Raw genomic sequence first — 16,664 nt, 5'->3', positions numbered from 1 at the left:
GTGGTGATTGTACCTGCAGTCCACTCTGTAATTGCTTCATTATAAGAAATGTAGAGACAGATCTGGAGGGAGGCACATGTATAGCTGATATTCAACCCAGCGAAAAACATAGCAAACAACAAAATCAGGAAAGAAGGTGTGGACTACATTTGAGAGGTTTGGGAGAATACAAAGGATTGTGCTTAGGTCTTCCAAGATCCAAAGTAGATCAGCAAAGAGAATTCTCTCTCTCGGGTTGACCTCTGTAATATACACAGAGAGAAGACCATACAGTTATTCTAAAGTCTCATTTACCTCAACCAAATACTGAGCATTATTTATCCTTGGCCATGATCTCAGACGCGTAGTAAACCTTTGCCTGGGTTGTACCACCTCAGATTGCAGGTGGGGGGGTTGCTCATGTGACCAAACATTCTTTTGTACAAAAGGAATATAACATTTTCTAGCCCATGGAGAAATAGCATGTCAGGGAGAAGGCTAGGCTGGACCTCTTCTCCCTGACATCCAGTTTTCCATGTGAATGATGTTTTTTGGAATGATAGGTATTCAGTTTTTGCATGCATGCTGCAGTTGTACAGCCCTAGGCCCAAGTTCGCTGTCTCCATGTGACCCCAGACCTAGATGTGAGACTTTGTAGGAACTCAATACTTTAAGCTTGTTTAAGCTTGTGTGAGAGAGGGGGGATGGTGGGGGGAGAGAAGGTTAATGTGACATACCAATGGCAATGTAATTCATTAAAGCAAATGAGAAAAAGCATTGTGTCAACTCCTGTCTCTAAAAGGCTGGGAACACGACAGCCACAGGGTGGCAGCAAAGGGTCAGCAGTGTGAAAGCTTTCTTACTGATCAGGGCAGTGACAACACAAACAAGAAATCGATCCAAATGGAATTTTAAAAATGAACAAATTTCCTGTGCTTACAGTGTGTGAGTCCAAGGTCACATCTTCTGCTACACATGTGAATTAGAAAGTCATATACTGTAGTTGCTTTAGATTTCTACAGTTACAATATTCATGATCAATTCCTTAATAACTTTTATGGTAACTTTCATTTTCAGTATATTGGAACCTCCATTGAGAAAACCTCAATTACCCAACTAAAAATCCTACTTAATCCACACTCATTTTTGTCCTTCACATATCATGTAAAATCTCTCTAAATAGTACTTTCATTAATCCAAAGTACATCATTTGAGTTTTCTGGATAACATCTCCCCTAACCTTACCTAACCTTTTGCTAATTAAACCATTTGGTTTCAGGAAATTTGCAGTAAAATTGTTACTTTCTTTGTTGGGTTGTGCAACTTGCAGCTGGTACATGTCGTATCAAGGGTGAGCCCAGATAGGGCGTGCTTTAGGATTAGGCAAAGATATCAATTCCAAAAGAGTGTAAGAGAAGTTTTGTTGTTCATCCCTTATGAGCACCCCTGCTTGCAGTTCTTTTGCCAAAGTTTGTGTTCCTTTTTGTTCTGCTCATTTGGATAAGACTTCCAGTTTTTGAAGGAAGACTTCTGCCTCTTAATAGCTCATTTGACTACTTGTTAACCCCACTGCCATCCTCTTGCTCCTTTCCTGACCTGTAGTATACACTTCAGTTGAGCTTCTAATATTGTGTTTTTCAACAGCACCCTGCCATTTTGGAGTGACAAAACCTTATTGACTTTGACTTTCAGCTTCCTTTTTATTAATCCCCTCATTTTGGGAAGTTTTCTCTTTTGACAAATGTGACCATGTTGAATTTTCTTGGCAATTTGCCATTGACAGGTATGTTTACTTTAATAGCGTTTAATAGTGTTGCTGAACCAATTGGTCACCGCTCCCAATTGGTTCAACAACACTTATAGCCTGTAGCAGGTTCTTGGGCACCACCAAATATTATGCCCAGGGTGCTGCCCTCTGGTTGGCTCCATGACCATATGCACTATAAAAAGGTAAAGGGACCCCTGACCGCTAAGTCCAGTCACAGACGACTTGGGGTTTGTGCCTCTCATCTTGTTTTACTGGCCATTTTACTGTCCTCAGACAGCTTCCGGGTCATGTTGCTAGCATGACTAAGCCGCTTCTGGCAAACCAGAGCAGCGCACAGAAACGCCGTCTAACTTCCCAATGGAGCGGTACCTATTTATCTACTTGCACTTTGACATGCTTTCGAACTGCTAGGTTGGCAGGAGCAGGGACCAAGCAACGGGAGCTCACCCTGTTGCAGGGATTCGAACCACTGACCTTCTGATCGGCAAGTTCTAGGCTCTGTGGTTTAGACCACAGCTCCACCTGTGTCCCATATGTACTGTACTAGAGCAATTATTAGGGTTTCAATATAGTTCACCCATTTGTCATGACTGGAACACATGTGTAGCCAGTCTATGTGATGGTAGTTGAAGTCACCCTTTTCTGGATGCTTCGTTGATTTTATTCTTCATCTCAAGATCTCTGATCATTTTGAACGTGGATGATCGCACATCCCCAGTATTAAATTACTCTTGGGGACCCACAACCATCCTGTGGGGGAATCTGCCCCTTTGGGGATTTCTAGCTTGCTGAACTAAATCTCCTGTTTGCATTGCTTGTTCTGTCCTTCGAGGGAGGGCACAGCAACTACTATGCTACCCCACTAAAGAGAGATTCCCAGAAAATATTTCACGAGGGCATTTAAAATGCCTGGAGAAAAGCCGGAAGGAGCCCTACAAAGAAACTGGAAATAATAGTATGAATGCCAGAGACGGATGATATAATCATGGTTTTGATTTTGCTACTTTAATTCAGTGCAAGCAATTCCTGTGTAGAAAGGAGCTCTTGATGCCTTTTGTAAAATAGTTGTCAGCTTTAACAACCCTTACATTGCCTTATTTAAATCTTCTCAACACAAATCACATTTTAATAAGCTTTATTAAGAAAAATGTAGGGCAAGATTGTGAAACGCTTTGCAGATCACTTGATAACTAAAACGTTTATCTTTTGGGATGCAGTTACTGTTATGGTAAGATGATGGGAATTAGTGTCTGCCGCGTGTGGGAGAAAACAATCCCCGATCTGTAAGATTTCTTTATTTATTTAGAGCATGTCTACCTTGGAGCCTTTCAGTCCCCACCACAAAAACCTTTCAGGGCAGCTTATGTGGAATAAAGGAAGACAGCCCCTTCCTGTGGGCTTACAAAAATACACAACACTAAAGGAAGAGGGAAAGCAAACTCAGGCACCAATTCTTAAATAGCTGTTCATATAAGTACTAGCTCAGGAATGGAGAGTTCAGAAATGGGTTGGGGGCAGGGGGACCTAGTGGAGCTGGCCTTCCAGCAAAGCTAATGGAATGGGGCCTGCTCCCATCTTGCTCACAGTGGCAGCCAGCCGCCTATTGGAATGGCTGCTGTCACATGACATTTGGGGGGGATGTAAATAATTCATTTGCAAATGCACAATAGGGATCATAAAAATATATGCTGTACGTGGAAAGGCAACAGAGGTAAAGAAGCCAAGAAGGAAATGGATCAGAAATAATCAGGAAAACAGAGAAATAAAGACTGATAAGATGCAATTTGATTTATGGGTCATAAGATGCAGTCATGTTGCATTAATACTAGTTATTTAAAAATCTACTATCATATAGGAAAAGAAAATAATGGTTTGAGATGCCTGGGTGACCCCCCTCTTTGATAGTTCTCTTCTTTCATAAAATGTGTTAGATTTTTAGAGCCCAGTACAGTGGTACCTCGGGTTACAGATGCCTCAGGTTACAGACTCCGCTAACCCAGACGGACATCCAGAACAAATTACGGTAAGTTCTTAACCTGAGGTAATACTGTAAATAAAAAGTGTTCCGCAAGCCATCTTAAAGTTAGAACTGTTTCCTTCTGTTCGCTGAAAGCAACTCTGCTCCTTATGCACAAAGACGGTAGGTTGTAGACGGACCCCTCTCATGATTTCAAAACACAGAATAATCCTCCCCTCGTACTTGTACCCTCTTCCCCCATGATGCTGCTGTTGCTATGAATCTAGCATTATGTAGTCCACCAGGCCACTGAGGGCATGTGTGCTTGTGAGCATACAGATGCATGTCAACCCGCCAGGTGTGTTTCTCTTGTGAACATTATGGCAATACGTTATTCACCTGGAGATATTACTTGCTGCACAGAGTGCAACTCTCAGGTTCTGTCTCTGCCTTGTCTGGCAGACTGTGCCTGGGTGGGAGGAAGTGTGCAAGGGAGGGAATAGCACTGATCGACTTTAGGATCCGTGTGTGGGTCTTTACCTTACCCATATTACACAGTAGCAGCCCACCTACCCGTCCATTCTGTATTTACCACTGCATATTTCAAAAACAAGAACCGCTTTGCCTTCTGTTGGGCAGCATGAGACAGCTGCCCAAGGCAGCTGATTTGGGGTGTAGTAAAAGTGCAGCGAATTGTTCCTTATTTATATTAATGCCTTTTGTTCCTCCCAGCGAGAGGCTGCTTGTAAAGTTTTCAGGAGCCAAATAGCTAAGTTGGCCTTGAATGACTACTATGCTTCTTGACCGGGGATGGGGAGGGGTAAGGGGGAGACATTGCTATTTCTCCTCAGGCAGCAAAATGTTTTAGGAGTGTCCCTTTTCTCCCTCACCTGTGAGAAAACCAATGGGAGAAGGCGATTTTGAGCTGCGAGGTGGCAGGAGTGGAAAGTATTAATCAGGACGTATACACATCATACATTTAAAGCACCCCCCAAAATGAATCCTAGTTCACCCTCAGAGCTATAATTCCCAGCACCCTTAAGTAAGCGTCAGAGGGCGTGTGCTGCGTACTCTCCCGGGCAGCTTCCAGTTACGACATAGTGTAGCCCTTCCCCAGGATCCTTTGAGGGGGTTTTTTTAAGCAATAAATTTCATGCAACTCCTCGTAACCATCCACCCACATACTACGCATGCCAGACAAGTGCCGATGCCGCTGTATTATTTCGTAATGTCTGAAATCAAAACGAGCCTACAAACAGAAGAAAGGCTACTGTGGAAAACATTAAAAGCAACAACTTTATTACAGCATAATAAAACGTTTAAAGTCGTTAAGAGTCCTCTCACTCTTTTTCTTTTTGCTACTCCAAACCCAACACAACATGAAACTAAACCCAAGGGATACAAGCCGCGGAACGGAGGCAATCACGGCTTCCGGTCAGGCACCGCGGTGATTATAGACACGCGTCTTTCCCTTGCAGACGTTAGAAAGGTACTCTGCGCGAGCCGCAGCCGGCCAAAGTCCTCTGGCCGCAGCAGAAAGCGCGGGGTGAGAGCTGGGACGGGTTGCGCCCTGTTCCGCCGAGAAGTGGCCCCGAAGAAGTAGCCACAGTCGCCAGCGCCGGCTATCAGGACACAGCCCGAGGGGACAAGCGCTTTCTCTGTCCCTGTCTCTCTCTCGCCAGACAGGGCGACTTCTGAGCGCGCCAACCCGGGCTGCGCCTCCCTCCCTAGGAAGTCATTTGTCCTACAAGGGCGTCCGCTCCGCTCCACTCCTCGACGACGGCGCTGGGACGCGACCCAAAGGCGGGAACGGGCTGCTACGGAAGCGGCCCGGCAGAAGGAGGAGGCGGAGGCGGGCTGAGTGCCGCCCTCGGCGCGCTGTCCCCGCCCGGTCCCGTCCCGTCCTGCGCCTGGGAGCCTCCCCGGCCAGGTGTGTAGTCGGCGCCGAGTTCAGAGAGTCCGAGACGGCGGCTGCGGCGGGGTGAGTCCTTGGCCACGGGGAAGTCGCTCGGGAAGGAGCTCAGAGGGGGCTCAGCCTTGAGGTGGGCAGTGCTGCCGGCCTTACCTTTCGCCTAGGCTCGGTTTCTTTTCCAGTCCACGAGCGCGTAGCGGGATCTGAATCAGGATCTGGGCGCATGGAAGGGGCGAAACTTCTCGCTCGCCCGCCGCGCCTGCCCCGAGGGGGATTCGCGCGGGGCGCTCGCCCGCCCTTCGGGGGGAGAGGGCTTTTCCCGCCTGGGTCACCTGTTGCCCAGGGCGCTTGGGAGAAGGAGAATTCGAGCGAGGGCAATGCCGCCAGCCTGCCTTCCGCTTCTGCTCCGGAGTTGGCCTCAGCTCGCAGCAGGGCACACTAGTAGACACCCATTGCCCACAACTATCACACGGCTTTTCTTTTCTTTTAATGCACCCTTTTATATGCGCGCCCACGAAAAATGCAGTGTGCGAAAACAACAAGGAGAGGTTCGTTTGGCATCCTCACTTGCTGCGCTTTAGCCAGCAAGCAAGAAGCTATTAAAATAGTCGATGACTGTACCTCCTTCCTGATATTCTCTTGATAGATGGGTGTGTCAAGGGCAGTTGCCTTTTTCTGATTTAATCCTGATAGTGTTTTGCTGTGCTTTTTGGAGCTGTAATTATTATTATTATTAGTGGTGTGTCTGTGTGTATATATATATATATTTATATATGTAATTGATATTTGTGTAAGCTGCCTTAACCCCTTAAGATTGAAAGGTGAGGCAAAACTGTTTCATCCCGAAACAGTGCTTGTTGGTGTGTGTTATGCAGGTAGGGTTGCCAGGGACTTTGGCCTTGCTGGGGCTTCCCAGTGAGTGTACACTCCTGGTGCCAAATGTGCTTTTGCTGTTGTGTAATGTTTGAAGTCAGAACCCCCTTAAACCCCTCCATCTTTTCAGTTGTGCACTGGGGAAATAAACTTACTGGGTGATTCATGTTATTGCACTTGTTTGGGAGTAACTTCATGGCATTCCTGAATATGCATACATAGAATCAGAGTTAATGGATGGAGATATTTCTACAGGAGAGTAGGCACTTAAAATAAAGTATCTGGGTGTTCCATTATTATGTGTTAGCCACACCCAAGAGTGCACCTTTGCACTGTGTGCGCATTTCCTCTCGTATATGTAGGATTGTGTGTGCTGCACCCAGTGATAATGAGATTTGATTATCCAGATCACTTAATGTTTGCTTCATTTGTTAATTCAAAGAGAGAGCACCATTTTTTTTTTATTCTTTGGGGATTTCAGGAATATTGAAAGCTGCATTATAGAAAATCAGACCATTGGTCTATCTAACTTAGTACTGCCTACACTGACTGGCAGCAGTTCAGCCAGGGATTATTACCAGGCCCACCTGGTGATGCTGGAGATTGAACCAGGGATGTGAATGAAAGCAGATGCCCTACCACTGAGAAGCGAAAAGATATCACATAAATTCAGAGGCATAGCTGGGGGCACTGAGCGCCACACTGCAGGGGTTGAAACTTACCATGGGGCCTGCAGCTCGCCCGAGCCATGCGTCTCTCCTGGAAGTGATGCGGTGGCTCAGGCGCCTGCTGGTTCTGCGCTGCCCGAAACGGCAGCGTGGGGCTTGCACCCGCTCTCCCTCAGCTACCCTACAACTGAGGGGGAGGCAGCGGTGAGGCTCCAGGCAATGTGCCCTGCCCCAACTTGCCCCGCCCAATGTAAAACTGACTGTAAATATTAAATATTATGCTGCTGCATAAATTAAAAGTGGCAAGAGCTCACTCAAAACACACCATATTTTTCCATGTATAAGACGCCCCCATGTATTTTTGGGGACTCCAAATTAAGAAAACACCCCTCAGCACTATCCGTGTATAAGACAAGCCCCAATTTTATTTTATTTTATTTTATAAATATTTATTGAGATTTTTTAAATACAAAATGCAAAAATAATACACAATATAACATGTATCATAACATATTTTCAAAGCCTCTTTGGACTCCTTCACGTCTCCTGCTCCCACTTGCATCATTGTGAACTTTTCCCAGCAATTTATCATCTTGTTTACATTCTTATATCTCATTCAATTAATTTAATCTAATAATTCTCCAAAAATTTTATATTTTCCTCAATCTCACTTATCGTCAAATTTCAAATCTAATTCAATGGTAGGCAATTATTTATGATCTAGCATCCTTCTTAGCATTCAACCAAATTGCAATACTTTTGTAAATAAATCTTGAATTTCTTCCAGTCTTCTTCAACCCTCTCTTCTCCCAGGTCTCGAATTCTGCCAGTCATCTCGGCTAGTTGCATATAGTCCATCAGCTGCATCTGCCACTCTTCCAGTGTGGGTAGATCTTGAGTTTTCCAGCTCTTAGCGATAAGTATCTTTGCTGCCGTTGTTGCATATATAAAAAATGTTCGGTCCTTCTTTAACACCTTCTGGCCGACAATGCCCAGAAGGAAGGCCTCTGGTTTCTTAGTGAAGGTATACTTAAATACCTTTTTCAACTCATTATATATCATTTCCCAGAAGGCCTTCACTCTAGGGCAAGTCCACCAGAGGTGAAAGAATGTTCCTTCATGTTCTTTACATTTCCAACATTCATTATCAGACAAATGGTATATTTTGGCAAGTTTAACTGGGGTCATGTACCATCTATATATCATTTTCATTACATTTTCCTTCAAAGCATTACATGCAGTGAAGTTCTGCCCAGTGGTCCACAACCTTTCCCAGTCCTCAAACAAAATATTATGCCCAATATCCTGAGCCCACTTTATCATAACTGATTTAACCATTTCGTCTTGTGTATTCCACTTCAACAGCAAGTTATACATTCTTGATAATACCTTATTTTTTGGTTCTAACAATTCTGTTTCCAACTTCGATTTCTCCACCTGGAACCCTACCTTTTTGTCATTTTTAAAAACTTCTTTAATCTGAGCGTAATGTAACCAGTCTCGCACTTTATCCTTCATTTTCTCCAAACTCTGCAATTTCCAATTGTCTCCATCTTTTTCTAATATTTCCCAATATTTTGGCCATTTGGCCTCCATATTGGGTCTTTTTCGGGCCTTAGCTTCCAGAGGTGAAAGCCACCTCGGAGTTTTATTTTCCAATAAGTCTTTGTATTTTGTCCAGACATTATAAACTGCTTTCCTGACAATATGGTTCTTAAAGACCTTATTGATCTTAACCTTATCGTACTGTAGCACCCTGCTTGTGGTTAACGCTTAGCTGGAATGAAATATTCAACGCAGCAATAGAGAAATTAAAATAATAATTTATTTGTCAGACAAATAAATATGAGGCACAGTGGTATATGGTTACCAAGCTCTGGCCTGGCCTCCTGCCATTCTGGCCAGCACTTATATTTCCTTAATCCAGCCCCCTTGCTCCTCCTGTGGCTGCCTCTGTCCAATCAGCCTGGTTAAAATTCCTATTGGCTGTTTGCTAGAACCAATCACAAAAGATACACCCATTTCCTTCTGCCCTTTTATGGAAATCAAAAAGCTATATATTCTTCTATCTATAAATGACAAATAAGTAGTAATATATCTTACATGTGTCTCAACAAGGAATCTTAATTACCAGCTCACCTCTTGCCCTCCTTGCCCTATTGCCTTCCAAAACAGATGGTTAATCTTGAATTTTTATCTTAAACATATGTCAAGGATTTTGAGTTCACATCAACATTGAGAGATCTCCTTCATCTGAAGGTTTCTAAACAAAAGGCCTGACAACCATATATCAGGAGTGTTCGATGGCGTCTCCTGTCTGGCAAGGGGGGCTGGTGGCTGACTTAATTTCAGGATAGTTACAACTCTTACAACTATATGAAATAAGAATCTAGCATTTCTTAAATCCTTTGCATAATTATATTTAAGCTAATATATTTAATACATAAATAACCTTTTAAAAGGAAAAGAAATCTTAAAAGGATCTTAGTTTAAGAAAGAAACAGCTTTAGAAAAGACTTCCCAAAAATGTTCTGTTTCTGCCAGCCAGACCAGTTGCTTTTTCACTGCTCTTGACCTTTTTAACCTTAGGAAGAAGATATGGCTCATTTTACTATTTATCCACCCTTAATTTGTAGGGTCAGTGTAACCTTGGCTGTCAGCCTGTAATTCCCTTTTTACGACTTTGAGAATTGTTTTCTGCTATAAATCAGGGGGGCCCCTTGTCTAGGAGAAAAACATTTTGCCAAGGTTCTTAGGCAGCTGGTCTTCTGCCTGGCATAAAACATTTGAAGATCTTTAAGCTCATTTTAAAATACAAGCCCTGATTAAACATATAAGCTTTAATAAAAATGCAAGCTTATGATTAGATGCCTCATTACCATAGGTATGCATGCCAACCAAAAGCAATGTTAAAACCTTCCAGGTCCAATACGTCAGTGTCTTCGAGAAGTAGCCAGTCTTTTAGCCAGCAAAAAGCTGCGGCTTCATAGTACAACTTTAAGTCCGGCAGGGCAAAGCCCCCTCTTTCTTTCGCATCAGTTAGTATCTTAAACTTAATTCTGGGCTTTTTGCCCTGCCAGACAAATTTAGATATATCTCTCTGCCACTTCCGGAAGCACTCTGTCTTGTCCACTATCTGCAATGTTTGGAACAAAAACAACATCTTTGGCAATACATTCATCTTAACAGCAGCAATTCGGCCTAACAAAGAAAGCTTCAATTTTGTCCAACTATCCAAGTCTCTCTTAATTTCAGACCAACATTTTTCATAGTTATCCTTAAATAGACTCAGATTCTTTGCTGTTATGTTTACCCCTAGGTACTTTACTTTTTTAACCACAGTTAGTTCTGTTTCTCTCTGAAACCGTTCCGACTCTGTATCTGTCAGATTTTTCCCTAACACCTTAGTTTTCTGTTTGTTTAGTTTAAATCCCGCCACCCGACCAAAATCTTGAATCAGTTGTAGTACTCTTTTTGTACTAGATTCTGGCTCCTGCAGGGTCAAAACTAGGTCATCTGCAAAAGCTTTAAGTTTATATTGTTTCGTTCCGACCGACAAGCCCCAATTTTAAACCTATTTTTTTGGTAAAAAACAAACAAGCCTAGTCTTATGCACGGAAAAATACAGTGTATATATATATATATAAATTTATGCAATCTGGTATGATTTTATTTCCTTTTCAAACTCTGAGGCCTTTGGCAGGGGGGTTGTCCCAGCATCCAGTATAGAATGGTGGGGGTAACCTTGTTTCTTGATTCCAGAAATAGAAAGGTTTATATGGCAGACATTATTAGAAATGAAATAAGGCTCACAAAGAAGTCAGTCCCAAATTGCCAAAAGAATCTGGCAGTTTTATCATCCAGATTATGTAAAAACCAGAAATAAAAGGAAAGGGAATTGGTTCAATTACTGAAGAATGTAGTAAAAATAACTGTCTTGACAAACTTTAATTAATAATAGATGTACCAGTCATCTGTTGTTATGTTTTACTTTTTTGTATTCTATTGTTTGTATTGTCATATTCAATTCAATTAAAATGATTAATATGAATAATTTTAATTAAATTTTTAACATTACTAAAACCTTTTTAAAATAAACCCACTGTGCAATGAACCCATTGATAGTCAGTGTAAAACTGCCTGTAAATATTAACTGATGTAGACCAATTACATATATAGGAAATAATACTTACGAAGTTATTATTATTACATACTCCACCTACTTTTTGGTATAATTTTTACTGAGAAAAGAATGGAATTCTTTGGGTTTTTTTAATCCATGAGATTTTGACATCCTAGATCCTTTACTGTCTGGTGAAAACATCAGATCAAAAGCAACAACAATTAGGACACAGATGTGATGATGGGCACCAGCTAAAAGTTGTTGAGCTTTCTTGGCAAAATCACAATTTATTTGTCCAAAACGGCACTGCCGACATGGGTTGCCATACATCCGGATTTTCACGAACATTGTATGGCTGGATTTTCACGGACAGTATAGCCTCTGTAGAGGATTCCTTTACACAAGGAGATCCAACTCCCTTTTATTGTACGACCCACAAAAACTTATGCTGTAAAAAGGGAACTTCTGTTTCAACTTTTAAACACCTTCTGAAAACTTTCTTATTCCACCAGGTCTGTCCAGGCAGTTAAGAATGCATCTTCCCACAATTGCTAATTGATTTCTGCTTTTAACTGGTTTTTACAATATGCTTTTATGCAGGGGTTTGTGTTTTTTTCAGCCAGAACTTGCTGGAACCCAGTTCTGGCACCTCTCAGGTGGGCACCATTGCCATTATAAGAGAACAAGGGAGGTGTTCATGGTGAGTTCTGGCACCTCTTTTTCTAGAAAAATAGCACTGGTTTTATGTATTTTATTTATTTTTGTTGTAAACCTGTAGAATGCCCTTCCATCAGATGTCAAACAGATAAACAACTATACAACTCTCTGAAGGCAGCTCTGTATCGGGAAGTTTTTAATTGTGTGATGTTTTGCTGTGTCTTTATGAAGTTGGAAGCTTCCCAGAATATGAATATTTTTATAAATAAAATATAAAAATATAAGGAATCTGTTCATCTTTTAGGTGCCACAGAACTGTTGTTTTTGCTGCAGCAGACTCAACACCGCTTCCTAATATCTTTCTCTTCTATCGGATGCTCCGTAATACTTAAATGCAAGCTTGTTTTCTTTTTTCTTCAATGTCAGTCATTCATATTTTCTCTCCCTTTCAGCTGCAATGCGATGGTAGACTATTCTGGATGGATTTCAGCTCCACACAGAACTGAAAAGCTGAGGTAGTCTCTGACGTCTGGGACTCTGCATTACTGTTACCTCCCTAGTATGGGTGTATCATTGTTATTTTGCCTCACATTGGGGTTATTGCCCACAATAATCATTGGGAAGGCATGGCAATGCCCACCTCGATGGTCTGACTCAACCAGAGATTTCACAGTGAAGTACAGCTTCCCTACATTCGATGCTGGGAGTTCCATTCAGAACATTGTCACTTCTGAGTACGATGATGCGATCTTTGTTGCAGTTCGGAACAAGATCTTCATGTTGAACTCAAAGATGGAAATTCTGTCTACGATAGTGACTGGTCCCTGGGGTAACGCCGCGTGTGAGATCTGTGCCAAATGCCCCGTGAAAGGGCCAATGAACCCCGAAGATACAGATAACATAGTTCTAGTGTTGGATCCTCAAGAATTTTGGCTTTATAGTTGTGGGACTTCCCATCATGGAGTCTGCTTCCAGCATGAGATTAAAACAAAGGGCAATGTTGTGTCAGTCGACACCAAATGCCTGTTCTCTGCTAAATTTAACAGGCCTTCTGAGTGTCCAGACTGTGTGGCCAGTCCTTTAGGCACTAAAGTTGTAGTTTCTGATATGACAAACACAGTTTACTTTTACGTTGCCTCTACCATTAACAGAAACATTGCGGAGACATATAGCCCCAAATCCGTGTCTATACGGAGACTCAAGAGTAATGCGGAAGGGTTCGACCATCCTTTCCACTCGTTAACGGTGCTACCTGTGTTTCAAGACTCATACCCAATTAACTATGTGTATTCCTTTGAATACCGGGATTTTGTATATTTCCTAACAGTCCAAAAAGAAAACCCTGAGTCCAGCGTGTACCACACTAGGGTCGTACGGCTCAGTACTGAAGAAACAGAAGTGCGCACGTACCGTGAACTGAACTTGGACTGCCGCTTTAACACCAAGCGGAAGAGGAGTCTTGGGGCAACCCCCAGGGATGTCGTTTTTAATGTTTTGCAAGCAGCTCATGCTACTCAGCCTGGCTCGAAACTGGCTCCTGAGATCACTGTCAGTGATGCTGACAGAGAACTGGTTCTCTTTGGGGTGTTTGCTGAAAGCTTGCCAGGCAGCAAAGTGCCCCGGAATTACTCGGCTGTTTGCGCTTTCCCCGTGAACAAGATAAATGAGGCTATCGATGAAGGGATGAAGGAGTGCTGCAATGTGGATGTCCACAACAGTGTGCCTCGAGGACTGAAGTTTTATCAGGGTTTGGAGTACTGTCCACATAATGTGAGTTCCCAGCAATCATTTCCCGTCTTCTTACATGAAATTATTGTATGCGATATCAGAGGTGATTCTTAGGCCTGGTTGGAGGAAATTATCATTAGTCACTTATATACAGTATTTTTTACAGGCTTTAAAAAAAATATTCAAAACAGTTCTTTGAGATAAGTTGCACTAAGACCCATTTTAAAGACAGGAAATTAAGAAACTGTGAAGCAAGGTTACATGAGCATTGTATATTTACCTCAGAACAGACAGAAACAAGTGGTAGAGAGGTTGCCTGGGTGTTAGTAGGGGAGCCCAGTGCTTTGGGACTCCACCTTCTGGGGTGGTTTGGGACTCTGCAGGCTGCCAGCAAGGTACACCCCCTGCCCATCAAGTGTAGGGAACCAAAAAACAACAACCACCCACCTGGGGGAAGGGCAAGGTTAATGAAACAAAGCACAGGCCAGAGGAGAGTTTCTGCACTGACTTTTAGAGAAAAGAGAGACCTAGCTTCCTTCCTTCCTTCCTTCCTTCCTTCCTTCCTTCCTTCCTTCCTTTTTCTATTAGCCTTTCCATTAGTTCCCACTTGTTCCCATTGTCTGCCTTTTCTGCAAAGCAGGATCATTCCTTGTATCTACAACCTGAGTATTTGGTTTTGCTACCTTTATCAGAAATGCCGTGGCTGTCCAAGGGCGGAATCTGGTGGGGGCGGAATGGAGCTGGCCAGCTGTAAACATGGCAGATGTGGGCTTTTAACCTGAGTGCAAATACCAGCACTGTAGCCACCAGACCATACTTGTTAACTGAGGTGAACTGACATTACACAAAACCAAAAGAGACCTCTGCTGTGTCCTCTCTTTCTCTCTTTTGAAAAAAACATTTCTTCAGATCTTGATACTAGTACAGTATTGTTTTTCATGAAACATGAGAGTTCTGTCAAACTTTTGCAAACTTTATTTATTTATTACATTTCCAGGCAGTTAGTAAAGTGGTAAAAAATACAATACAAATACAGTCAAACATCGGTTGTCGAATGTAATCTCTTCCGGAAGCCCGTTCAGCTTCCGAAATGTTCAACAACTGAGGTGTGGCTTCAGATTGGTTGCAGGAGCTTCCTGCACACACGTGAAAGCTGTGCTGGATGTTCGGCTTTTGAGAAACATTTGAAAACTGGAGAATTTACTTCTGGGTTTTTTGCGTTTGCCAGGGACGCAGGTGGCGCTGTGGGTTAAAGCCTCAGCGCCTAGGGCTTGCCGATCGAAAGGTCGGCGGTTCGAATCCCTGCGGCGGGGTGCGCTCCCGCTGCTCAGTCCCAGCGCCTGCCAACCTAGCAGTTCGAAAGCACCTCCGGGTGCAAGTAGATAAATAGGGACCGCAAGTAGATAAATAGGGACCTTTAATAATAACCTTACTTAATTTGCTGATTTTTCATTATACTCAAAAGCAAGGTACAATAGTAGTAGTAATTATTATTATTACCAGCGGGAAGGTAAACGGCGTTTCCGTGTGCGGCTCTGGCTCTGGCCAGAGCAGCTTCGTCACGCTGGCCACGTGACCCGGAAGTGTCTCCGGACAGCGCTGGCCCCTGGCCTCTTAAGTGAGATGGGTGCACAACCCCAGAGTCTGTCAAGACTGGCCCGTACGGGCAGGGGTACCTTTACCTTTACCTTTTTTTTTGCGTTTGGGAGCTGAAACATTCCAAAACGGAGGCGTTCGGGAGCCAAGATTTGACCGTAAAACAAAACCATAATTTAAAAATGTGAAAACATAACAGACTGCCAACATTAATCTTACATATCCTCACAGTTAATAATTTCAGGGTTGCTGGGAACAGTATCTTTCAGCCATCAAATATTTCTTCTTCATCAACATGTTGGAAAACTTACCCAGTTCCATGATATCATTCTGTTCTACATTCCCCACCCAGGCTAATGACCTCCAACAATATGTTGGGTGAAGGAGAAAACACACAGTTTGGTGATATTATGGTACTGAAAGGGTTTCTGCACATACAGGATGGCAGTCTAACCTTTGGTCCTCCAGATGTTGCTGGATGTTGCTCCCATAATCCCTGACCACTGGTCATGGCAGCCAGGGCTGATCGAAGGTGGAGTCCAGCAACATCATCTTGAGGTCCACAGATTGGCCTACCCCTATGACCCCTACATTACAGGGAAGATGGAGAGAACCAGACTCTGGGTTGCCATTTTTAGCAGCAGCTCCATGCTATGAACAAAGCATAGTTCCTTTCTCATTCATCTTCGTGTGGAAAAACTGATCAAGATCCTGTATGCTTGGTTTGTGGATGCCAGTGCAAATCCCCTAAAGATCCAGGATAGTGTTTTTTTTACCTTTAATAATAACCTTACTTAATTTGCTGATTTTTCATTATACTCAAAAGCAAGGTACAATAGTAGTAGTAATTATTATTATTATTACTATTTATTATTTATACCTTGCCCATCTGGCTGGGTTTCTCCAGCTACTCTGAGCAGTTTCCAACAGAATATTAAAAATAAAATCAAACATTAAAAACTTCCCTAAATAATAATAATAATAAGTGGGTGCTAATCCATGAAAGTGTGTGCTACAATAAATCTGTTATTCTGTAAGATTCCACAAGGCTCTTCGTTGTTTTAGCTTCAACAGACTAGCATGGTTACGCATCTGGAAGCTGTTAGATATATTGATAACTCCTCTGGGAATTCTTCATAGGTTTGTTTCCAGACCAGCATTTTAATCTTTATAGTCCAAGATTCTCTAGAACTTACCCACTGATTAAAAGTATTGCTGATCTTCATTTATTTATCAGAATGGCCACAATACGTTCAAATACTGGGAAAAGAAGATACTTTGAATAATGGAGGGTGGGGTGCTACTAGAATAACAAGCATTATGTTTCGGGCCAATGTGGTTTCTGGAATTGCATGTTTTAAGGCTTCTGGCATGCTGGGGATTTATTTATTTTTTTAAAGTTT

At 42.7% G+C, this 16,664-nt stretch overlaps 1 protein-coding gene across 3 annotated transcripts in view; it reads left to right on the top strand.

Moving 5' to 3' along the window:
* The first annotated feature begins 4,992 nt into the window (after positions 1–4,992).
* Positions 4,993–16,664, top strand: part of MST1R (macrophage stimulating 1 receptor) — a 59,294-nt gene continuing 47,622 nt past the window's right edge. For 2 of the 3 annotated variants that reach the window (XM_079964396.1, XM_079964394.1), the window contains exons 1-2: positions 4,993–5,685; positions 12,390–13,707. In XM_079964396.1, coding sequence (XP_079820522.1) covers positions 12,499–13,707 — 1,209 coding nt within the window. In that variant the 5' untranslated portion in view covers positions 4,993–5,685; positions 12,390–12,498. Of the gene's footprint in view, positions 5,686–11,891; positions 11,981–12,389; positions 13,708–16,664 lie in introns of those variants that run through there. The other variant, XM_079964395.1, reaches the window with a different exon arrangement.

This window comes from Podarcis cretensis, assembly GCF_951804945.1.
Source record: "Podarcis cretensis genome assembly, chromosome: 2".
Classification (NCBI taxonomy): domain Eukaryota; kingdom Metazoa; phylum Chordata; class Lepidosauria; order Squamata; family Lacertidae; genus Podarcis; species Podarcis cretensis.
This window is presented reverse-complemented; position numbering and strand designations above follow the sequence as displayed.